Source organism: Sturnira hondurensis, unplaced genomic scaffold (genome assembly GCF_014824575.4).
Source record: "Sturnira hondurensis isolate 20B ecotype Veracruz unplaced genomic scaffold, ASM1482457v3 Scaffold0007578, whole genome shotgun sequence".
NCBI lineage: Eukaryota > Metazoa > Chordata > Mammalia > Chiroptera > Phyllostomidae > Sturnira > Sturnira hondurensis.
Genome location: NW_028080209.1, coordinates 2,177,675 through 2,200,905, shown reverse-complemented (window position 1 = coordinate 2,200,905; position 23,231 = coordinate 2,177,675). Strand labels below are relative to the sequence as shown.

Below are 23,231 nucleotides of genomic sequence, written 5' to 3'. Positions count from 1 at the left end.
TTGGAATCTTCCTGAAGCCCTAGAATACTCACACTCTTGGCAGTCACACAATTTCTTTTGAAATTAGAAAATAACAATGAACAGTATGTAAAATGGTCTCGGGTGACAGAGTGGAGGTAGTCGGTGGCCTTCCAAAGTGCTCCAGAGACAGGAGCCTAGACCCGCTCTCCAAGGACGTCCCTCAACCCACTGGGCGGGATGAGGAGGCAGGTGAGAGCTTGACTGTGTGGCCCTCCTTGGACTCGTGGAGGTGGAGGGCCTAGGCATGGGTGTCTGGACGTGGGTGTGCACGTAATGTCCCCTCCCGTCCTCCACCCTTCAGGGACTGTGGGAGAGCAAGCTGTTGCTGGTTGACCCCAAGCTGGGCCTGGGAAAACGAGCTACCAGTCAGTCCTTCCTGAGCACCCTGGGTGCCGGGCATGTGTCCGTGGGGCACAAGGACCACAGTTCCCGCACAGGGTAGGTGGGCCCATGAGCCTCAGGTCTCTTTACTCAGGGTTCTCTGAAATTCCCTCCAACCCTGGACTGGGGAGCCAGGTAGCACTTCCTCCAGGAAGCCCTCTCTGATTTCTCTTGTCTCAGGGCTCCCACAGCCCTCCTCCACTGGGTCTCTGAATTCCACTGCTGCTTGCTTATCTTTCCCCCACCCTCGACTGATCCCTTTTAGTGCCCAACCCAGTTCCTTCTTGATATATATCTTGTGCCTCGCACATAACACAAGCTCAGTAGCTATGCATCAAATAATGAAAGGAAGTGAGAGAGTGAATGAATGAATGAGTGACTGAGTTCCCCGGGCCGCCAGGGTATAGATTCCCCAGTGAGAAGGGAAAGGCCCTCAAGGGTTAACCAAGAGCCCGCCTGTGGTCTGAGGTAAGCAGGGAGCGTATTTGTTCAGGTAAATAAGGAAGGATTACTTATAATGGGAAATCAGGCCCAGCCAACTCTTCATCCCTGCCTGACTTCCTCCCAGCACATTCCTGTACTCCACCTGCGTCCACACTGCCCTGAAGACCCAGACCTGGTGCCCAGAGCCCACCGTGGCCCCACTGTAAGCCCCTGGGGCTGGGTGTTGTCACCCCCTGGTCTGGGGGCTGGGGGCTCCCTACAGGGCAGGAGGCCTGAGACCTCAGAGACCACCCGAGTGTCGCCTCTGTCCCCAGCCTTGCTGGTCCGTGGTCCCACTGGCTCCCCAGATGCCTGGCTGAGACACAGCAGTGGCCCAAGCTGTCTCTGCCACCTCCTGGCCCTCGAGGTTGCCACTGCAGCAGGCAACAACTTGGGCACCAGGCAGCTAACAGGTAAGCCCAGTGGGAGGTACTGAGGACCCTGACAGCTGTGGGGAGGTAGGCGACTGGGAGGACTTGGAGGTGCACTTTGTAAGCTCAGAACAGATCTTCCAGGCACTAGTGACCTTACAATCTTGGTCTTGCACCCTCAGAAGCCCCTGCGTCTCCGCATGCTACCCAGGCTCCCTCCCTGTGTTGACCCCAAAGCCTGGGTGAGTCCCTTGGCCTGGCGAGGCCCAGGCACCTCGCATCTGTGATGTTCCCATCTGGGCTTGCCCTTGAGCCCACCTGCCCACCTGAGGGTGACAGCTCTGTACAGGCAGAGACTCGGCCCAAGAGCTGGCCTTTCTGCTCGGCTAGCAAAACACAGCAGCCTTTCTGCTGCCGCTGGCTGGGGCTGCTCGGCCAAGAGCAGGATCTCCCCGGGGCCAGGCCACAAGTGGGCAGGGGCTTGCTGAGGCTGGAGGGAGGCTCAGGGACAGGGTCCAGGCTGGAGCTGTAGGGAGAGGTCCAGAGCCCAGGGGCCCGGCAGGGCAGTGGTGGGCACAGGGACCAGGTGGCTGGGGAGCTGTGGGCAAACAGCTGGCTGCGCGGGTTCTCAGGGGAGCAGAGGGCCTGTGGGCCCAGTCCGGGCACATCAGGAAGGAAGGAAGAGTCCTTGAAGGTGCTCATTTCTAAGATTTGCCGGCTGTCTTCCAGGGAAAGGAAAGTAGGTGGTGGGGATGACAGGGTGGAAAGCTGAGGGGTCTGGATGGCGGGGGCCCCACTGAGGCCTGATGAGGTGCGTGCATGTGTGTATGTATGTGTGCGACTGTGTGTGCATGTATGTGTGTATGTGTGTCTGTGCACACATGTGTGTGTTCATGTGTCCGCCTGTGCCTGTTAGGGAGCAGGCAGGCCCACCAAACTAGCTCCAGATTCCCTCACCTCACATGCCAGCTGGGCCCACCCAGCAGTCCATACCCAGGCCATAAGCCTCAAGGGCCTGTCCCCTCTATGGAGGTCATGGCCTTTCTTTTCCTCCTTGTTCAGGGCTGGGACTTGGCCTCATTTCCTGCCCCCACCCCCCCCCAGTAAACAGCTTCACAGCACCCCCAATAAAGCAGCATCTCCCCAACACCAGCTGCTCAGCTGAGTAACAAAGCAAACAGGCACCCGGCTCTGAGGTGGCAGGCAGGGACAGGCAGGAGATGCCCCACAAGACAGGCAGACCCAGACGATGGCCAAGCCCAGCAGGGACAGTCTTCCCTGTCCCCTGACCACCTGGGGGCAGGACCAGAGCCAGGGACTCCCCATGTGGAGTCTCCCCACACTAAATACACAGAAATTTGGGGAGTGGGTACATCCTCAGGGCTCCCGGGGAGGCTGGGATGTGGAGGAGGTGGTGTCTCACTGGACAGGGGACCGTCCTCCCTTTTGAGAGCTTGAAAGTAATTGAACAAGTGATTCCTCTGCTCCAGGCAGATGGGGACCCAGAGCTGACATGCTTACTGTGTTCCCAGTTAGAACACACTTCAGCAGTTATGATGCCACTGGTTTTCACAAGGACCCTCTGAAGCAGATAGAGCTGCTCTGTCGACCAAGCCTGAGGGAATAGGCAGCACGCAGTAGGTACTCAATCAATGCTTGGAAATTGCGACCCAGGCAGCAAAGAGAAGAACCTAGGAGAACCCACTTTTTACCACTGAGGTCATTGCAGATATAAAATTAATAGCTCTGAAGCAACTAGCGCAGTTTCATGCTGAACGACTTGGCGCAGCTTGACCTGGGAGGCCAGTTCAGGCTGACCTGAGGACACAGACCCTCTGGGCGGAGGGCAAGAAGGGGTTAGGCCCATGGCATGTGACTCTGAGCAAGCCCTGAACTTGCCTTTTGGTGAGCAAGTTAGGCAGGTGGCTTCGTCTGTTACAGGAGGCTTCGTGGAGGCAACAACTGGGAGCTGGGTTTTGAAGGCTGTGTAGGAGTTGGTGGAGGCTGGCTGGATCTGCCATCTTTGCAAGACTTGTGTGCCTTCCCAAGCTTGTCTCCCAGGCTGAGGTCAGGGGAGGCTGGAGTCTCTGGCTCTGGCTCCTCCCAGAGGTCAGGGATGGGTGGCTGAAGCCAACAGCTGCCCCGGGCTGGGCCGGAGAGCAAGATGACCTCAGGGCAAGGCTCAGGCTTCCCTCGCTGCCATCCATCCTCAACTCCCTCGCAGACTCCACCCTTAAGCCCTGCCCCCCCACCCATGTTACCATCTGGTTTTCCCGTTCTCCTCATTCTGCACCCCATCCCCTTTCCTTCTTCTCCAGCCCCATCCCCTCACCGCCCCCCCCCAGGTGCCATCTCCACGCACGCATCAAACTCACAAGGGATTTTCACACTGCTTCTCCCTCAGCCTTCCGCAACCCTTTAAGCCACCGTCTTGATGCGCATTTGACAGGACAACTGAGTCTCCAAGAAAGCTGAGCCACTTTCCCGAGTCCCAGAGCTAAGGAGTCGGGGCTCGAACCTGGTCCGGGACCTCCTCCCACCCCGTCCCATCCCATGCCCCCAGCCAGGCAAGTGGTCTGTCAGGTGGAGCAACTCTTCCCAAAGCAAACTTTGCACAAGTTGAGTTGCCCTGGGCTCTTCCTGACATTTAATGCCTGGCTCCTTCCCCTGCCTGGTTTGCATGCTCCCAGCCCAGGAGGTGCCCCTGCCAGATTCTCCTCTCCCCTCCCAGTGGTGGAGTGGGGCCTCCAGACGAGGGGAGAATGAATGTCCTCTTCCCTCCAATCACTCCTCCCATCTGGAGCCTAGTGTGACCCTGCTGGTGGACAGAGGACCAGTGACCACCCAGGACCATAGAAAGGGCACCCCTAGAATGGAGGAGCCCTTCCTTCTCCCTCCAGCCCCCAGACGGAGGCTAGAGGTCTGGGGGTAGCTGCCCAGGGTCCCAATAAACCATTGGTAATTCACCGCCACCCCCCCCCACCCCCACCATGTAAACCTTTTCTGGAACCAATTTCTGGTCTTAGTCTCTCAAGACTGTCCTTCTGGACTTTTTATCATTTTCTCAATGTTGGAGCACCGGTCATGTTGTCCTAAACCCCCTTTCTAAGCCCCAGGCTGTGCTCCCAGGCCCTCAGACTGGGGTTCAGGGTGCATTCCCCCAGCCCCACCAGCGTGGCATGCATTCACCGGGGGTTCACAGAGCGCCCTCCCCATCCAGCAGGGCGCTGGGCCTGGAGGAGGCTGCGGAGACATGAGAGCAGAGACGAGGGGAGTCTCCTGGGAGGCTGACATGCCTGCTCACATCACTGTTCTGCCTTGCCTTGCCAACCCCAGAGGCACACTGTCTTCACGAGTCTCTATTTTACCGCCTGGGGCCCAGAGGATCGATTAAGGGCCCACAGACAGAAGCAGGTAAAACCCTGTGTCCTCACATGGCAGGGCCCAGCTGCCCATGGGGCAGGAGCGTGGGGAAGTAGATGCCCATGAAACTTCAAAGCCCTGTTGGGCACCAGGTGTCAGGGGTACAGATGAGGTGCTGGAGGGGCAGGGTAGAGAAGGGGCCGCAGAAGAGTGTTTGTGGAGACTACGCTGGAGAGAGCAGGGCCGCCCCGTCAGCCACTGCGCAATGGTCAAGGGTGGGACAGGCAGATGGCTGGGGGCCATGGACCAGGTGAGGCAAAGGAACTTGACCGAGCACTGAAACATGAAATACACTCACACACAGTACGTGCTCAGCCAGAGCTGAAAGAAGAAGTAATTTGCAGTTTCTGGAAACTGGAAGTCTGGCAGGATTTGTATCTGACATGACAGGATGTTGGGGTTCTGGTCGGACCTGAGCCTCACTTGGTCCTGGACCGGGCTTGTCTGGGCTGGGAGCTGGACCTGACGGGCCACACGTGAGGGAGGCACAGCTGTCTGGGCCACCCTCCTTGCTCAGGGTGGGCCAAGTCTTCCACAGGCTCTGGATGCCAAGTCCAGAGGATGGGTGCAGGGAGGAGGCACAGCCACCCAAACAGGGTGGAGCTCAGCTGTGAGTTCCAATCCCTGCTCAGTCCCCATGGCCAGGCAACCCACAGCAGCCACGGCACCCTTGTCTGTCCGGCGGGAATAACACTGGGGAGAGCTGGCAGAGCCGAGTGAAAGTTTATCAAGCTGGCCCTCACCTGGACCCAGAGGGGTTAGAAGTGACGTCAGTGAGGCAGCTGGAGTGAACGGGACACAGAGCTGGTCTGACTGTGCCTGCAGGCTCCTGGCCGCCTACGGGAACTGTGGGAACAGCGGTTGAGACCAGATACCATTGATATTTCCCTGATCCTTTTGTTTCCTGTGTCCCGTCCTCCTGCTACATAGCCCTGCCCCCCAACTCCCTACCCACCCTCTGGTTCCTCCATGGCCTCACCCCAGCCCCTGAGGCTCCCACACACCCCAGCTTTGGGCCCCCTGGCTGGCTCCTCAAGTTGAGCCTTCCAGAGAACAGGGCTCCTGAGTAAGTTAAGCCAGTGGCCTGGCTGATTCTGGAATCTGAGGAGGCAGGGATAGCCACTGGGCCAAGAAGAAACCTACCTCCTTGAGTCTCAAGCTGAGCCCAAGGCAGGCAAGCCCTCCCAGGACCCCACCTCCCTTCTCTTGCCCACGGGGACCCCAGTGGCAGCAGGTGTTTCGGGACAACCACAGCTGGGGCTTCAGAGAGGCCAGAGCTGCCTGAGGGGGTGGGGCAGGGGGGGGCAGCAGGGACCCCTTCCTAGGTAAGAGGGTGAAGTCCTCTGGAGAAAAGCCAGCACTCTGGGTCGCGAAGGGTGGTCAGTAAGGAGAAGGCTGGGCAATTCTCTCGAGTCAAGCTAGTTTGAAGAGCAGTTTCAAAGGGCGAGGAAGCTGGAGTTCCATGGAAGGGCCAGTGCCGTCCACGGGGAACTGAAGGGCAGGGAAGAGTAGCAGGGCGAGCAGGGAATGTCTGCAGGAGGGGAGTCTGGGCCCAGGTGGGGGTGTTCCGTTGGTCATCAGCACTGGCCCCAGACTTCTGTGACCTGGTCAGGCTTCTCTCCAAGGTGCTGACCAGCAGGCTGGGGGGTGGGCCCATCGGCCCCTGCTCACTCTGCGTGGCTCCCTGCCAGGCCCTAGTCACACCTAGGCAGCCCCTGGACTCTGACCCACTAGAGGGGGCACTCTGGGTGGAGAGAGGGAGGGGCTCCAGTGGGAAAGCCTAGGAGGTCTGCTCCAGTTGACGGGAGGTGGATGCAGGGCTGAGTGGTGGCTCTGTGACCCCCACCCCGCCCCACCCACAGTCCCTCAGGGCTCTTCTCACGGGGGTCTGCAACCAGGGTCCTGGGCTCTGGGCAGACTGAGGTTGGGTCTCAGGGCTGAAGTGGGGACTTGGGCACGTTAACTCCACCTACAACCCCCCGGGGTAAAGATCTGGGAGCCTGGGCAGCGCAGAATGTGGGAGACAGGCTCCAACCCCATGACTGCCCAGGGTTCTGGGGCTACAGTTTCCGGAGCTATCAGGGGGTCTTTTTCAGATGCCAGGTGGGGATGGGAGTGAGAACTCTGGAGGCAGGGGAGTTGCAGGGGCACATTCCTGTCCCCAAGGGTGAGAGAGGCCCAGGCAGTGGCAGGGAACAGCTGCTACAAATCTGTGACTTTGGGTCCCTCTGCCTTCCCTCCTTGATCTGTCTTCCTGGGGGGTAGGAGGTGCTGAGAGAAGGGGCTGGAAGTGGCTAATCCCTCTGGCCACTGCCCCAGGGTCTGGCCTTGTCTTTGAGCCTTGACTTCTACCAGCTGTTACCAAAGTTCCTTTGTCTGGAGTCAGAGCCAAAGCTACTGGGGCAGAAGGAGCCAGACACCCTGAGCCTTAATCCAGACAAGATCAGCTCAAGGTTGGGAGCTGGAGGCATCGCTCAGGAGACCAGCAGCCCCTCAGGCCCAGCAGAGGCTGTTGGGAGGGTGGGGTCTGCCGATAGAGGAACCTGGACCTGGCAAACACCGGGCTTGTCCCAGGAACCTAGGCCTACGGAGCAGCAGCTTGAGAGTCAGCAGGACTCTATTCTGGGCCTAGCCCTGCTGTGTGCCTATGGGCCGGGCCCTGCCGCTCTGAGCATCACTTTTCTCGGTACACATGCATCCTCAGGGGTGAACAGTCACTTGCGAATGTAATTAGGGTTGAATTGGGTAGCATAGATAGGGAGAGCTGGGAAATCAGACAAGGGAGCTGTTGGGGAGGGCTTCCTGGGGGAGGAGGGCTTTGGGCTGAACTGTGATGAGAAGGAAGTGGCATCTCAGGCAGAGGGACAGCAACACAAGAGAAAATAGCCACATCTTGCCGACAGCACAGGGGATAGGGCGAAATGTTCTCGTAAGAAGCTGGCTATGACTGTTGACCCCTGGTTCTAATCCAGACCCTGCCACTAACCAGCAAATGAGTCCCTCCCCACTCTAGGCTTTGCTGTTCCCTTCTATAATACAGTCGCATAATGCGTGGGTCCTTCTAGCTCTGATTATCTGGGCCGGGTCAGAGGTGGGCTCGGAGGTGAGCTCAGAGGCGCGTGCCAGCCGTTGGGATCAGGTGGGGAGGCAGTGGGGAGCCACGGAGGTTTTTGAGTACAGTGGTCCTGGTGAAAGGGTGACGGAGAGACCTGAGCTTGCTGGTGGGGTGGAATGAGAACTCAGGAGGTGGGAAGGGGCTGCGGAGGATCAAGTTGCCTGGTGAGGAGGTGGGCAGGAGCCTGGGAAGATGGAACTGACCGGAGCAGAGGCCTCAGAGGGAAGGCGGTGCAATTAGCAGAACCCGCACATGGTCAGCTGGGGGCCTTGGGCCCGCTGCCGACAACACTGTGGGCATCGGAGGCACTCACTGCAGTTCTCTCTCACCAGTGAGTCTGGCCCCAGAGCCTGGAGGACAGGCCAGAACTGTGGGCTGCGCACACCAGCTCCCGCCCCCCTGACCAGTAAACCAAGGTGCCCCCAGACCTGGGTGCTGGGGTCAGACATTCCCCACCACCCCTCACCTGAGAATGACCAGGTCTTCTTCCGGCCACAGTTAATCACGAAAAGACACACCTGTGCTTTGTGTGTCTCCTGCTTTCAAAGTTTCTTAATAGTGAGCACGTTTCTCCAGGAAGGGGCCGAGCTGGGACAAAGCCTTGATTGAAAGCAGGCTCCTGGGTATTTAGGAGTAAGGTGATGGGGAGCTGGAGTGTAGGGTGTGCAGGGGAAGGTGGGAACTCTCTGCTGGTGAAGGATCCCTGGGCTAGGGGCCCAAAGACCTGGATCCACGGCCTTCGCTGCACTTTTCCTGCCCCACCCAGGAAAGGGGGCCAAGAAGAAGGCCCGTGCTGCCTCGGGGGGTGGGGGGGGTGAGGATGTGAGAGCTATGCAGCTCATTGCCCAACATGTCAGGGATGTGTCATCGCGTCCCCGCCTAGCAAACACTGCTACCTGCCCTGCCCATTCATCCTCACTGACCCCTCACGCCACTGGGCCCCGAAACACAGCAGCTCCCTTCCATCCCCCCTGCAGCCAAGGCCAAGCGAACAGGAGGCCATGAGGGAGGCCAGTGCTCCTGCTTCTTGGACAAGCTTCCGTCTCCCTGGCATACGGCCTGGGGTGTTGGCAGTAACTGTCCTAACGTGGCAGACATGAGAGTTCTGGGGATGAGGATGGGGCGGGCAGCAGGCCAGGGGTGATGTGGGAGGGGTGGGGGCGGAGAGGGGCTCTACGGGGGTGGGGTCACTGAGGGGCAGGGTGCGGGTGTAGGCCGGGTGGGGACCCGGGGGCAGAGCCGGCTGTTGGCGCTGCCTGGGTAAATAATGAGGGCCCACAGCACACACATGTGTTTGCACAGAAGGGCTTGAAAAGGTTCCAGGCCTGCCCTCTGTCCCCCGCCCCCCGCCCCCTTGTCCCTGCCCACCCCATCCCACCCCACCCTGACCTTTCCTTCCTTGTCACCTAAAGGAGCTCTTGAAAGAGAGAGTCGAAGTCAAAGGGAACACCCTTCTCTCTTGCTGGCGCTCTCTCCGCCGGGTGAACTGCAGGGCTGCCAAGTGCAGTTGGGAAGGTGGGCAGCATGCAAGGCGGGCCAGAGGGGGCTCTCTCCCGGGGCGCCATGCACCAGGCTCTGCTCTCCAGAGAGAAAGGGCATCGTTTCCTGAGTTGAACAAAGTTGTGGAACGGGCTAGCTGCAGCCCGGGAGAAGCCAGAGGTATTTTCCAAGTTGGGTTCTTTTGCTGTCACATAGGCAGGGCGAGGCAGTCCCCTGGGGAAACTGGAGCTGGCCCTGGCAGCTCCCTCACTGTCCCAGGGGGCACGACGAACTCCACCGCCAGGGAATCCGCAGTCCTGTGACCACAGCCCCCCCCTCTTACTGACCAGACACGCCTTTAGCACAGTGAGTCTGAGTCTCCACCGGGAACACGGGCCAGGACCACCCCCAGTGCCTGCGCCCCGGCACTGCTGGGCCTCCCCCAGCCCCACTGGGTCCAGGGCCCTGGGGCTGGCCTGAGAATTCACATTGCTAACCAGTTTCCAGCCAAGCTGACGCTGCCGGTCCAGCACCACATTCTGAGAACCTCTGCTTTCGGTGTAAATGACCCCGAGGGAGGGCACATCAGCTTGCCCTGGACAGGTTTCCACGCTCCTCGCCTCCCTTCTGAACGGCTCCCTGTGCTACTGGGGACGCGTATTTGTCCGTAATCTTCTGCCTCTGCTCTGATTCACTCTTGAGATCGGGCCTGCACAACATCATGGAAATATCCCAGATACCCTGCTGCTTGGTGTACGCCCCTCTCTCCGGTGCCCCCGTCACCCAAACAACATACTCCGAGGGCTCAGAGAAAAGGCCCTGGGCACAGCACAGCCTGGGTGACCGATGGGGAGGGAAGCCTCTAGTTGCCACCCCTGGGGGGCCCTGGGGCCTCAGAGAGGAGTGGGTGTTCAGGTGGCTGAGGGCCTCAGTTGTTCCGGCCCCTGGGCCTCCTCACCAGCCCCTGCTGCCCTGGAAAAGGGGGCCTGCGGGTCAGCACTTGAGCACTGCCTCCAGGGCCTGGGCGTGGGGAGGGCCCCAGGGCAGCGCCTCTCAGGAGAAGCCGAGGTAGGATGGGTTCCTCCGTGAGTGGGAGCAAAGCCAAGCTACTTGTGCTTTGTTGCTTATTGACTACTTCATTAGTCTTATGCTGGGAATTATTCACACAGCCCCCAAATGGCCCTGTGGGAGAGAGTGGGGGCCCCTGCCCAACTTGTGGGGTGCTTAACCCCCCACCATACCCCTCACTTACTTCTCTCCTTCCTTCACCTGGTTGATCGAGGTGATGGTGACTCTGTCCCTCCCCCACTTCCTTTAGGGGCAGAATAAATAAAACTTCGCTACAGGAGGAAAGATTTAGGATAGCTCTCAGCAGGAACTTCCTCTGCAGGACAGTGGACTGGGATCTGGGTATAGGCCAGCTAAGGAACAGAGGACTAGACACAAAAGGCGCCTTTTCTAGGCCTCAGTTTGCTCATCTGTCAAATGGGACTAATCATGCCTTCCACTGTGAGGACCGATGGAGGTCAAGAACTGCAGGAAGTTGTTTTAAGCACACTACCCATGCAAAAATTTGCTGCTGCCAGCCAACTGGCTTCCCTGAGAATGAGAAGATGTTCCTTCACAATCCTACCCCACCTCCCACCCCCACGTCTTTCCCAGCTGCCCAGTGACCTGGACCCCCAGCTCTCTCCCAGGCCCAGCCACTGCCCACTGGGCCCTCATCCCTGTAACCAGCTTAGCGGACACCATGGGGATGGGGAAGCAGCCGGACCTGACTCCTTCCTCTCTTGTTTCTGCAGACGCGGCCGCTGGACTAAGCAGCAGCGGCATGGGCAGTGCCAGCCCCAGCCTGAGCAGCCTGCCCCCCAGCCGCCTCCCGCTATCCCCCAACACTGTGTTTCGGACAGGCCCAGAGAAGGTGGCAGCCAGTGTGGTCAGGCCTGAGAGACAGGACTGGAGCCCCAGCCCGCCTGCTACACCCGAACAGGGTCTGTCTGCCTTCTACCTCTCCTACTTGGACATGCTGTACCCCGAGGACAGCAACTGGGTTGCCAAGGGTCCCGGGGTCACCACTCAGGATAAGCCACCTGAGGAGCCCGAGCAGTGCCCAGTCATCGACAGCCAAGCCGCGGGGGGCAGCCTGGACTTGGTTCCCGGCGGGCTGGTCCTGGAGGAGCACTCACTGGAGCAGGTGCAGTCCATGGTGGTGGGCGAGGTGCTCAAGGATATTGAGACAGCCTGCAAGTTGCTCAACATCACTGCAGGTGAGTCCCTCCACACGTGCACCTCTGTAAGGTGGGGACAGGCCGGGCTGAGGTCGCTGTGGGGCACGAGGACATGGCCTGCTGGGCTCTGGCCAGCCCTGCCCAGCCTGCCCAGGCAGCCCCGGGAATGCTGGTGCTTCTCCACACATGGGCACACAGCTGGGAGCCGAGGCTGGGAAGTTCTGACCCTCTGTGCGCCCCGCCTGCACCGTCCAAGTCCCTGCTGGACGAAATGAATTCGAGCTTGACACCATGGGGCCACCACCTCCTCTCAGACTCCTCTCCCTTCCCCCGCAGCTGCACCTGCCTCCTTGCTGCATATTTTACTTATTTATCTTGTTCATTTTCTGTCTCCCCCCACTAAAATACTACATGCAGAGGACACCATTTTCATTTGTTTTGTTCACAGTTATATTCCCAGCTCCTAGGATGGCACCTTGTACTCAACAAACAGTAACTTAATATGCCTGGGCCTGTTCTGGCACTGGGGAGTTGGGCGGTGAACACAATGCAAAAGCTTCTTCATTTATGAAGGCGACATTAGAGTGAGGGAAACAGATCATACGTAAAGTGAAGGGACATCAGGAGGCTGGGCGTGAAGGTGTGTGCCAGGGCCTGTGGTTATGGAGCCGATGCTGTGAGCCGAGGGGCTGCTGGGTCTTCAGCCCTGTCCCTCCACTGTCTCTGCAGCTCTGAGCAGGCCTGACCCGTCTCCTGCATCCCTGAGCCCTGGCATGCGAGCATTTCACTCTGCTGCTCTCACACAGGTCTTCAGGCATCCCTCAGGCCCAGCCCCTTCTCCTAGCAGACACCTTGGCCACGCCCCCGACCCCCACTGGTGCTGCCTTAAGGTAGCTCCCGCCAATGCCCCAGCTCTCCAGTTGCCCAATGCTCAGGCCAGCCCCGCCCCCCCGCCCCCCCCCCCCCCCGCCCCTCAACCCAGGGTTAGGTCTCCCATGGTACCTTCACTCCCACACTGGGTTGGGGAGGGAGGGGCCTGTCCTGTGGACAATGGGGACAGAAACAAATCGATTTGACCCTAGAGAAGAAAATGGGTTTATTAAGTGGGGCAGCCCAGTCTTCAGGTCACAGTGCTGTGGAACCAGTTTAGACCAGTGTTCACTTGGAACCCCATTGTGACTGCACCCCCCATCCTTGTCTCCACCCATGAGCTCTGCCAGGCCCCAAAGCAGCTCCCCAGGGAGACATCTAAGACGTGGCCAGTGATTCCCCTCCCGCTTTGAGGCCTGTGGTCGCCCCTGACCACCCTGAGACAGGCGATTCGTTTATCTATTCATTCAACGCATGCGTAGTGAGCAGCTGCTATTCACCCAGCCCTCGGTTAGGTGCTGGACAAGAAAGAGGTGGAACTCTCATTGCCTCAGTTTCCTCATCTGTAAAATATGGTAGGGGGAGAGGGGGCTTGGGTTATAGGGTTAATTCTTGGCTGGATTTTTCTGTGTTTCCTTGAAGGGCTTTGGGAAGGCAAGAGGCAGCTGGAAGAGAAGTTCACGAGTTTCTGGTCTAATGTCACTTTCCCCTCCAGGGCTATAGCTCCCCAAAGGGTCCTTTGGAGGCGCTAGAAGTGTCAACTCAAGGTCTGGATGAGGTGGGGGAGATGGAGGACCCAGGCTATCCTGCCCTGAGCCAAGTGTGTTTACAGGGCCCTGGTTCCTCCCTCTCACCCCAGTCTCTTCTTGCGGAACCCCTCCACAGGGCCCTCAAGAGGGCCTGGCCCAGCCCGACCTGGGAGTTCACGGTCCTGGGCCACAAGTCCCCAGGCCCCACAGTGTGCCGCTGGAGCGCAGTGGCCGCATTCTGGGCAAGGCCCTCACGCAACCCCGGAGCTGAGGGAGTGTCTCTTGCCCAGACCCCATGGACTGGAGTCCTGGCAACGTGCAGAAGTGGCTCTTGTGGACGGAGCACCAGTACCGGCTGCCCCCCGTGGGCAAGGCCTTCCAGGAACTGGGGGGCAGGGAGCTGTGCGCCATGTCAGAGGAGCAGTTTCGCCAGCGCTCACCCCTGGGCGGGGACGTGCTGCACGCCCACCTGGACATCTGGAAATCAGGTTGGACACGGCGTGGGCGGGAGCAGCCCCTTCCCAGCTCCAAGCCAGGGACACGAGGGGAGCTGAGGCCAAGGTGTCTGCCCGGGGTTACTCTCCACTGTGGACCCAGGGAGGCAGCCGCCAGCCCCCGCCAAGCCCAGAGGACGCAGGACAGAGCACGTGGGAAGTTAGGAGGTAGAAGTTAGACACTGAGTACATGGGAGGTCACAGCTGACGGGACCGTGGATGCTACGAAGTCCTTCTTTGTCCCTTTAAAATGTCATTTGTTTTTTTCAGCTGTTTTTCATTGGGGAAGTAATGGGGTAATAAATGTGTACATTTTTTTTAACTTAGTGAAATTAGTATATTGTAAAAAGTAATTCTTCCCCTCACTCCAGATCCCCAGCTTTCCAATCCCCCTCCCTTGGGTCAACCGCTGTTATCTGTTTCTTGGGAAGGTTTATGCATATACAAGAAACTATACATATGTGGGGTTTTCTCCCTTTTTTGAAAAACACGGACAGTATCAGAGTATACTGTGTTCCGAACGTAGCGGTGACCCTGATCTCATTCCCCACCAGGATGCAGACAGCGGCCTCGTTCTTTTGAAAGGCCGCATGCTCACCCCATCTCCATCCCACTGGTGCCCTGCACCAAGCAGTGTGCTTTGGAGGAAGTGCTTGCTCAGTGGGTCAAGGCCCCTGACCTTAGGGGCCCTGGCGAACAAGGGGCAGGACCTACTCATATGACCCAGTCAGAGACCGGTGCCCTGCCCCACCAGGCTCCTTAGCAGTGACTGCGGTGGGCAGTGGTTAGTACCAGCCTGAGTGCTGGGTGTCGACGAGGCTGGAAACTGGTGCCTTCACCCCCACCCCGCCACCACCCCCACCACTGCTTGGTCTGGGACAGGGGGGACAGGGGAGACAGGGAGGGGGCTGGGCAGAGAGCAGTGGGGTTGGAAGTGCTGGGCAAACTCGGCAGCTGGAGGGCAGTGGGTGTTTATTATGCGGGACACTGAACAAGGTGCTGTGCAGACTTCCTAGGACCCTTGCAAGTTCTGTGAGGACATGTCCTGGCCCCATTTCGTAGGTGAGCAAGGCTCACTTCAGCTCTTCCCTCTGAGCAACAAGGGGCTGCTTCCAGGCCTGTTAAGGCCCCTCCCAGCTCTGAAATCCCAAATTTCCTTCAAGGAAGCCACTGCAGACTGGCAGGGGGGGGAGCCACTGGGAAATCTGTGCCATAGGGCAGCCTCTACGGCCCCACAGTCCCACCAAAATGTCCTCCACCCCCTTGGGGTCTCTCCTGGGTCCCCAACCTCCTTTCCTTGTCCTGCAGCAGCCTGGATGAAAGAGAGGACTTCCCCTGGGACGGTCCACTTCTGCGGTGAGCAGGGCAGGACACTGAGGGGGCCGGGCTCTGAGGTAGAGGGGTGGCGGCCAGGGAAGCAGGGGGTGGCTGCGGTTCCCCACTCACCGCCACCCTCCCTGGCTGCCCAGCCTCGGCCAGCGAGGAGAGCTGGACGGACAGCGAAGTGGACTCATCCTGCTCTGGGCAGCCCATCCACCTGTGGCAGTTCCTCAGGGAGCTGCTGCTCAAGCCCCACAGCTACGGCCGCTTCATCCGGTGGCTCAACAAGGACAAGGGTGAGTTGGGCGCCTGGCGGTTGCGCCGTGGGGCGTGGGGCCAGGACCGGGGACGAGAGGGTGCTGAGGACGGTGGGGGCCGCCTGGGCTCCTGCCAGGCACTAGGCCCTGCGAGGGCTTGGGGCTGGCCCTCCCCTTTGCCCTGAATAACAGACGTGCTGCAGTCACCGGACCCACTCAGGGTGTGTGCAGTTCGTGCCCATGTCTGTCCGTCTGTCAGTCTGCTGGCCAGGCTCTGTCTTGTTCGGGATCCCCAGGGCCACACAGTGCCTGGGACATCGTAGGTGCTTGACATTCCGCTGAGAATGCGGCACAGTCTTTGCCCTCAGAATATCATAGCTTCACCTTGGCGGGTGTGGCTCAGTGGGCTGAGTGCCGGCCTGTGAATGGAAGGGTCACCAGTTCGATTCCTGGGTTGCGGGCCAGGTGCCCAGTAGGGGGTGTTTCTCTTGCACATCATGATGTTTCTCTCCCTGTCTCCCCTCCCATCCCCTCTCTAAAAAATAAAGTCTTTAAAAAGAAAAAAAAATAGCTTCACGGGGAGAATGATGCCACCCAGTGAGAAGTGCAGCGCGAGCCACATGCATGGCATCAGGTTTTCAAGCACCACATTAAAAACATTTTAAACAGGTGACATCAACTTTATTAATAATTGTACTTAACTCTCTATCATCATGTATTATAATTTCAACATGCAACAAATATACAATTTCTAAGTGAGATATTTTACTAAGTATTTGAGATTTGATGTGCACTTTACACTTACGACACAATTCCTTGCGGACTTGCTACATTTCAAGTGCTTGAGAGCTCCCTGTGGCCAGTGGCTGCTTCACTGGGCAGCACAGGGCTGTGTGTGTGTGTGTGTGTGTGTGTGTGTCTGTGTGTGTGTGTGTCTGTGTGTGTGTGTGTGTGTGTGTGTGTTCGCAAAGGCTCAGAGCCAAGAAATCTGGGTTCTAAGCCCCCTTTCGTCATTAGTAGCTGTGGGTGCCTGGACCTCAGCCTTCAGATCCATTCCCCTGACAGCTGAGCACCTCCTTGCACACCACACTGGCTCGGGGGACATTTACAAAGAATTACAGTGCCCTGGGGGTTCAGGGACAATTCGGCTGTACCCAGTCCTCAAGGGACCCACTGTCTTGTATGGGAACTAGCAGTAAAATGGGCTGGTATACAGAGCATGTCGGGGCTGCGAAAGCACCGTGGGGGCAGCTGTGCCAGGTCAAGGAGGACTTCATGGAGGAGGTGATTCTGAGGCTGAAGGTGGAGGATGAGGGTGGCTAGAAGGGGTGGGAGAGAAGCTGCTGCACAAGGTGTGATGACTGTGTGTGGAGGTAAGACTGAGAGTGAAGTAGCTGCCCCTCTGGCCCTCCGGTGCCCTGGGGAGAAGGCCCCCTGGTAGAGTTCCGGGGAAGGGAGGACAGGGAGAGCGAGGTGGCCTGGGAACGCTGCCTGAAGAGGCTGCACTGACCTGGGCCTTGCCAGGAGGGGTTAATACTGGGGGCATTAACAATGCAGCAGTCCTTCCCAAGGGGCACTTCCTTCAGACTCCACGCTAAGCACTTCCTGTAACCACTCAGCCCCCACTTATCCACAGGAAAAAGGGGCCTCAGATGGCTCCTAGAGGTAGAAAACAGCAGGGCCAGGATGCAAACCCAGGTTGGCCCAGCTCCAAACCCACTCTTTCCACCACCTCCCCCGAATTAAGTCTGCCGGCAAGGGCTGTGTGAGCGGAAGTATCTGAGAATGGCAAAGAGGTCTTTCAGGCTTGGGAACTGCGGGGTGGTGAGGTGGGGGTGACCGTGCCAAGTGAGCTGAGGGCACAGCCGGAGCCCCGCTAGGCTTCTGTGTGAGATGTGCAAACCCCACAGCAGGAGCAGGGCTGGTAAGGGCCAGGCCCTCAGGGCCCCAAGTAACCCACTGAGGTACTCAGGCTCACTCAGCACCCCGGAGGTTCAAGCCTCTGTACTGTTATTTACCACTTACCAGGCCCTGTGGCACACTCCTTGCATGTATTTCTTTGGCCCTCACACTGAACTTGGGAGTAGGCATTACGGCCCCCACGGCCTGCCCCTGCCCCCAGGACACTGGCTGACTTGGCTTTCAGAGAAACTGACTTAGTCTCGGTCTTTCTTCCTCTGGCTGCTCCCTACCTGCACGCTGGTTATCTCTGGGACCTCGTGCTCCCCCAGGCATCTTCAAAATCGAGGACTCCGCCCAGGTGGCCCGGCTGTGGGGCATCCGAAAGAATCGCCCCGCCATGAACTACGACAAGCTGAGCCGCTCCATCCGCCAGTATTACAAGAAGGGCATCATCCGGAAGCCGGACATCTCCCAGCGCCTCGTCTACCAATTCGTGCACCCCATCTGAGGGCTGCGGGCCAGGCCCGGGGCTGAAACTCACCCTTCCCCGACCTCCCTCCTGCCTGCCCCTGTCTGGGCCAGACCCTGAGCTGAGGGAGAGACAGTGTGCCAGCATTCAGTGTCCAAGGTCAGGGGGCATGGCCCAGTGCTCCCAGGAGTGTAGTGAGCTCTCTGGGGCCCAGGGACCCTGGGTGGGGGTGCTTCCTCCTCAGGCCAGACTGTTCCCGCCCACCCACTGCGGGAGGAAGGGAGACAGGGCTGTCCTCAGTGTTCACAGCTCCCCAGGAAGGGCACTCCCTCCACGCCAGCCTCTGATCTCAAGCATTTCTAGAGCAGAATGGCAGTGACTCGTCCAGGGCCACTCGCAGTCCAGCGCGCTCCTCCACTCAGTCTGCACCATGCCTGGCACGGTGCTAGGAGGTGTCTGCATTCCCGAGTTGGGGAGACAGGGGCATCCCTGGGAACGGGTAATAAAGATACTAGAGAACTGACATGGCCCCAGTGTTTGTGCAGTGAGTGAGTGGCACAGCACAGAGCCAGCAGTGCTCACAGGGGTTCCAGTCACAGGGGCATGGGGGTGGTCAAGGGAGGCTTCCTGGGGGAGGTGGCATTGAATTGAGCCTAAAGGGAAAGGAACAATTGATTGGTAGCTGTTCTGGGAAAGTGACAGTGAGTCTTCAAGTCCAAAAAGGGGCTGGAACGGCCCTTGTCTCCCCCAACTCTGGTGTAGGCTGGAAGGAGGGAGGGGCTGGGCCTGATAAGAGTCTATATTTACGAGTGCAGAGAAGGCAGGTTCTTGGTCATCCTCTTGTTCTGCCTAGAGTGGGCAGGGTCTGGCCAAGAGCCCTTGACTCTGGCCAACCTCGGGGGCTCTGTGCTGGGGCAGCAGGGGTGTGGTCGAAGGCGGGTGCTTCAGTGCTCCTTGCGGGACACTGGCCCTGCTTGTTCGAAGAGGGAGGTCACAGACCTCAGTAGTGCCCTCTTTGAAACTGTGAGCCCTGTGAATGGGGTGTGAGGGTGTGATGGGGAAGGGGTGTGGTCAGAGTGTGTGTGTGTGTGTGTATGTTGGAGGAGATGGGGCCCACTGCCCACTCTCCTGGGTAAACCAGCCCGCTCAGCTTCCTCCTGCTTCCCTCGTACCTGTTCACCGAGCTCTGGAGCCCTGAGGACTGACTGTGTGCTTCCACTCCAAAATTAGGGGTTACCCCCCCATTTTTCAGATGATGAAATGGAGTCTCAGGGCAGTCAACTTGCTCGCACACAGCCAGGCAGTAGCAGAACCAAGAACCAAACCCACCAGGACAGGGCTCTCTCCACTTCCGGACTGGTCAGCGCCCTGAGCCTCCGTAACCCTCACCTTCTGAGGACAGGCTTCCAGGAAATGAGATGGGAGCCAGCCAGTGCTGCCCAGACCACTGAGGGTTAAATGCTGCTCAGTACTGCTGCCTTCTGCCCTCCTCAATTTTATTGTCTTCGGAAGAAAGTTTAGTCCTGGCAGTGAGCAAACAGCACCTTGGCACCTGTCAGCTGGAATTGGGCCCGGAGGAGGAGGGGGCCCTGACCTAAGCCTGTGCCTACCTGGGCCCTGCTGTCTGCCCACCCCCTGAGAGGGGACAGGTGGGGACCCTGGCCAGAACCCAGCTTGGCGCTGCTGAACTGGTTTTGTTTCCCCACTGGCCATCCTGCCCCATCCTGCCCCCAACTTGGTCACTGGAGCCACCTGCTTCCACATCCCCAGGTGAGCCTGGGTCTGGAGAGGCCTCGGATCTCAGGTGGGGGCTGGGAGTGGGGAGGGGAATGAATGCCTAGAAGTGGGGAACTCCAGAAAGGGGAGCTGGGGGAACAGGGTGGGGCATTTTCCTGCTCTGAGGATCTGCCCCAAGGCACACATCCCCTCTGGGGCATACACCCATCCAGTGACACCTGTGCTCGGGCAGCAAACTCTGGGTTCCTCTTCTCCCCACATCCGGATGAACCCGCCCGGCCTAGGTGTTCCTTGACCCTCCTCGTGGACCCGCAGCCGAGTCCCCCCATCACGGCATGGAACATCAAGGCAACACTTTGGGCTCATTTGAAGAGTCCTCCATTTGGCTAAAATCAGGCTCTTGTCATTGGAGCCCTGGATTTGAAGGAGAAAGGCTATGTGGTGGAGAACAGATTCAACCTCTACTTGACTTTTTCTCCCTGCTCTGCCTGGGACTACGGACAACCAGGAACCCCTGGCCTTAGCAACTCCTAGAATTTTGCTTTAAAAACTGAAGCCTGTTCAGGAGTCGAATTCACCCTGCACCGTGAGTGTGGGACCCCAAATGCCCCAGCTTTCCTGGTCAGTGCTCATCGCCAGGTACCCGGGACCTTGACGGCCACTCGGGAACCTCCGAGAGCACCCAGAGTGACCCTCCATGCACGGACAGGACCCGGGCCCTGGGAGGGAAGGGCCAGCCCTTAGTGCCCAGCCCACTGGTGACCATCCAGGACAGGTGTCTGGGCATCCTTCCCCACCCGACATCCCGCCCACAGGTAACTCTCAGGGGCCTCAGAAGACACACAACTCAAGACGACAACGCCCAGCCGGGTTGACAGTTCCGGGTTTTATCCACAGTCATACAGTCACAACCTATATATATATATATTTGTATTTATATACCTTTAAATTACACAATCATGTACAAAACAGGTGCATTGCTGAGACCACAGCACTTCTCGGAGTTTCACAAGTGTTGGACTAATGGAGTCAGGAAGCCGAGGGCGGCAGAGGGCGGCCGCAGAATGGTGGTTAACTTAGGAAGAAACACATCACTCACTGAGCCCTGCAGAGCAGCCCGTGCAGCATCGAGGGTGTGGGCAGGGGGCTCGGCGAGGGGCGCGGGGCCCCGCACTTGATGCTGAATGCCCTGACACCAGCACTGACAGGTGGGCCTGGGCCCCGGGAGCTCAGGGGGTCTTCCAGGTGAGACCCTCCACTCTGGGGCCCGAGGAGCCCAGGGACCCACTGCTCAGAAGGAATTGGGTTTGAAGTCCCTGCCCCAGAGTGGGCAGCTAGAGTGCTGGGTGGGGGTGGGGGGGACAGCCAGTCACTGCCCCTCCCCAGGTGCTGGGAAACTGGAGGCACAGACAGAGGGAGCCCAGGCTCCAAAGTGCAGACGGGACAGCTGTCTGACTTCCAGCAGTAGGTGGTAAAGGGCCCTCAACTCCACCTCCCGCTTGGAGGAGAGGCAGAAGGGGCTTTTGTTCTGGCATGGGAAGGGCTGAAGTTCTCCAAAATCTTGCTCCAGGCCCCGAGGGGTCCACAGAGTAGTGATAAGGGGGAGTGTGCTGTGGAGGAGAGTCTGCCCGTCCCTAGAGGTGCCCTTGTCCCCACCCCCCAACTTTCCTGGCCTTGAGTGAGGCCTGTCCCAGCTCCAGTCCCTGCCCAAGTATGCCAGGGTTCTCTGTGCCACACGAACAGGGTCAGGGCTTTGAGGCTGGGGCCTGTGACCTAACAGGAGACTGTGGGAAGAAAAAGCAAGGAGCAAGAGGCTGATGGGTGACAGAGGGTCTGGGGTAGACACTGTCTTCACCTAGAGGCCCAGGGCCAGGTGACAGGGGAGGGAGCAGGGCGTCTGAAGCCATGAAGCAGCACCACTGTCAAGCTCACCTGGTGCCAGGCTCACCTGGTGCCACAGGAAGTCTCAGGGTGTCACCGCAGAGGTTCCAGGAGATTCCTCTTCTAGCCAGTCCCTCACTTGTTGGGACCCAGCCACCCTGCCCCCACTGCCATGGGAGAAGCTGGTCCTTGGAGTAATCCAGCGCTACTTTCTTCCACCGGCCAAACACCGCTGCTCTGGGCAGGCCACCCTAGTCTCCTCCCACCCCAAAGTCCTTTAACTGAGACAGGGGGTTCTGCAGAGATGGGTGAGGGGAGGTGCTGCCAGTAGGGGGAATGTTGCTGCAGGGCCAGGGCCCTGGTGATGGAAGGGAGAAGGCAGACAGGCGTGGTGACTGCCCTGCTCCTGAGGGCCAGGGCTCCTCCCTCCTGCCATTCCCACGCCTCTCCTATTGGCTGCAGGCTTTCCCTGGTGCTCCCAGACTGGAAGCTCCCAAGGGTGTAGCCCCAGGCAGGCCAGAGAATGGGAGAGATGAATGGGAGACCCCAAAGCTCGATCTCCTGAGGGCGATTCTCTAGTGTCAGATGGAAGTGGAGGGAAGGAGGATGGGGGAGTGGGGAGGGAAGACGGGTTGAGTGAGTGAGCAAGATGCCCCCCTCCTCAGGAAACAGGAGGAGGGCGCTACTGTTGCTGGCTTTGCCCTGTGCTCTGGGGCCCCTTCCCCTGCCCGAAGACTTGTTAGGGGTGGGTGGGTGGTGACTCTATAAGTACTGAAGGGTATGTCTCTGAGAAAGAGCCCAGGCCTGAAGAAGGGCCCCAGCAGGGTCCTGGTCCCTCAGCTGAGCCTGGCCTTGGGAGGTCTGAGGGCCAGCTCTCCCTTCACGCCCCCTCCGACACCACCACGACTCTGTCAGCCACTCCAGCTCAACCCTGTTCATGTCTAAGGGAGTCGAGGGCACCTGGAAACCGCTACGGGAGAAGAGGGCGCCTATTCCTCTCCCAGAGGGTGAGGCCAGGGAAGAAGGACACTCCCCCGGCACAGTGGAAGACTTAGCACTGGGAGGCCCCTTGTCCGGGGTTGGAGGGGAGGCCTCTGAGAGTAAGTGGAGGTGAACAGGGGAGAAGGGGGGGGCAGGAAGAGGTCAGAAATTGGGGTGGGGCAAGGGGGTGGGGCAGGTGCTGACAGCCAGGGGTGGAGAGGAAAGGGGTGGGATGGGGGCACAGAGGCAGAATAAAAGGGTCAGGGAGGTGTCTCTCGGGGCTCAGGAGACTTCTCTGTGGGATCTAAAAAGCGGACGTCATGATGTCTTCGTTGGGCTAAGTCCTAAGACCCTCGCCTACCCAGGGACCATTGCCGCAAGTGCCGCTAGCCTGGCCTCCGGGGGCCCTGCAAGTGCTCCGTCTCTTTGTATTTTTTTGTTCTGTTTTGACTTTTAAAAAAATAAAAGCTTGATCGGAAAATATGTCTGGAACTCTATGGCCAGGGAAGGTGACGAGAGTGGGAAGGGAGGGCAAGGAGTGAGGGGTGCTGTGGAGGGCAGCTAGATGGCCTCCACGTAATTGGCGGGATAGAGGCCAAACTGCCCGCTGTCTAGCCGCCCGCGGCACCAACCCTGCTCGTCCTCCTCTCCCAGCTTGGTGAGCTCATCTCCTGGGAAGGGGACACAGAGAAGATCCTTGACAGGGGCTCAGAGAGGTCTCTCCCTCTACTCCCACACTGCTAGGTAAGCCCTCCAATACCATTGTGTTAGGCTGACTCCTAAACCCTCCCCCTTTACTGCCCCAATGCCTGCCCCGGAGACCAGCCCCAGCCACATACCCAAGTGTTGCCCCCAGTCACCCACCTAATGGGGGTCTCGTCCTGCCTCCAGCTTCATTTCCCAGGTCAGGTCTCCCTGTTCTAGCACCCTGGGGCCTTAGGACCGCCCCCAATCCTTCCAGGTCCAGAACTCCCAACCCTATTCTCAGGTCCTGACTGGGCCCCTGGCTCCCAGTTACCCACTCTCAGGCCCTGCACTTGCCCTCCAAGTCAAGTCTTGGCCAGGTGGCC

At 58.9% G+C, this 23,231-nt stretch overlaps 2 protein-coding genes across 6 annotated transcripts in view; one reads left to right on the top strand and one right to left on the bottom strand.

The window, feature by feature from the left end:
* Positions 1 to 922: 922 nt before the first annotated feature.
* Positions 923 to 18,085, top strand: SPDEF (SAM pointed domain containing ETS transcription factor). 4 transcript variants are annotated; one of them, XM_037052798.1, is made up of 7 exons: positions 958 to 1,048; positions 1,161 to 1,298; positions 11,076 to 11,540; positions 13,411 to 13,608; positions 14,923 to 14,970; positions 15,084 to 15,230; positions 17,423 to 18,085. In XM_037052798.1, exons 3-7 carry the CDS (start codon positions 11,105 to 11,107, stop codon positions 17,599 to 17,601), a joined length of 1,008 nt encoding a protein of 335 aa, XP_036908693.1. In that variant the 5' UTR covers positions 958 to 1,048; positions 1,161 to 1,298; positions 11,076 to 11,104; the 3' UTR covers positions 17,602 to 18,085. The 4 variants fall into 4 exon arrangements, with proteins under 4 accessions (XP_036908691.1, XP_036908692.1, XP_036908693.1 ...); XM_037052796.1 differs by having other exon boundaries at positions 923 to 1,298; XM_037052799.1 differs by lacking the exon at positions 1,161 to 1,298 and having other exon boundaries at positions 960 to 1,048.
* Positions 18,086 to 20,153: 2,068 nt separating this feature from the next.
* The window catches only part of PACSIN1 (protein kinase C and casein kinase substrate in neurons 1), a 55,994-nt gene continuing 52,916 nt past the window's right edge, over positions 20,154 to 23,231 (bottom strand). For both annotated transcript variants that reach the window (XM_037052800.1, XM_037052801.1), the window contains exon 10: positions 20,154 to 22,832. In XM_037052800.1, the coding sequence (XP_036908695.1) occupies positions 22,723 to 22,832 (110 nt within the window). In that variant the 3' untranslated portion in view covers positions 20,154 to 22,722. The remainder of the gene's footprint in view (positions 22,833 to 23,231) is intronic.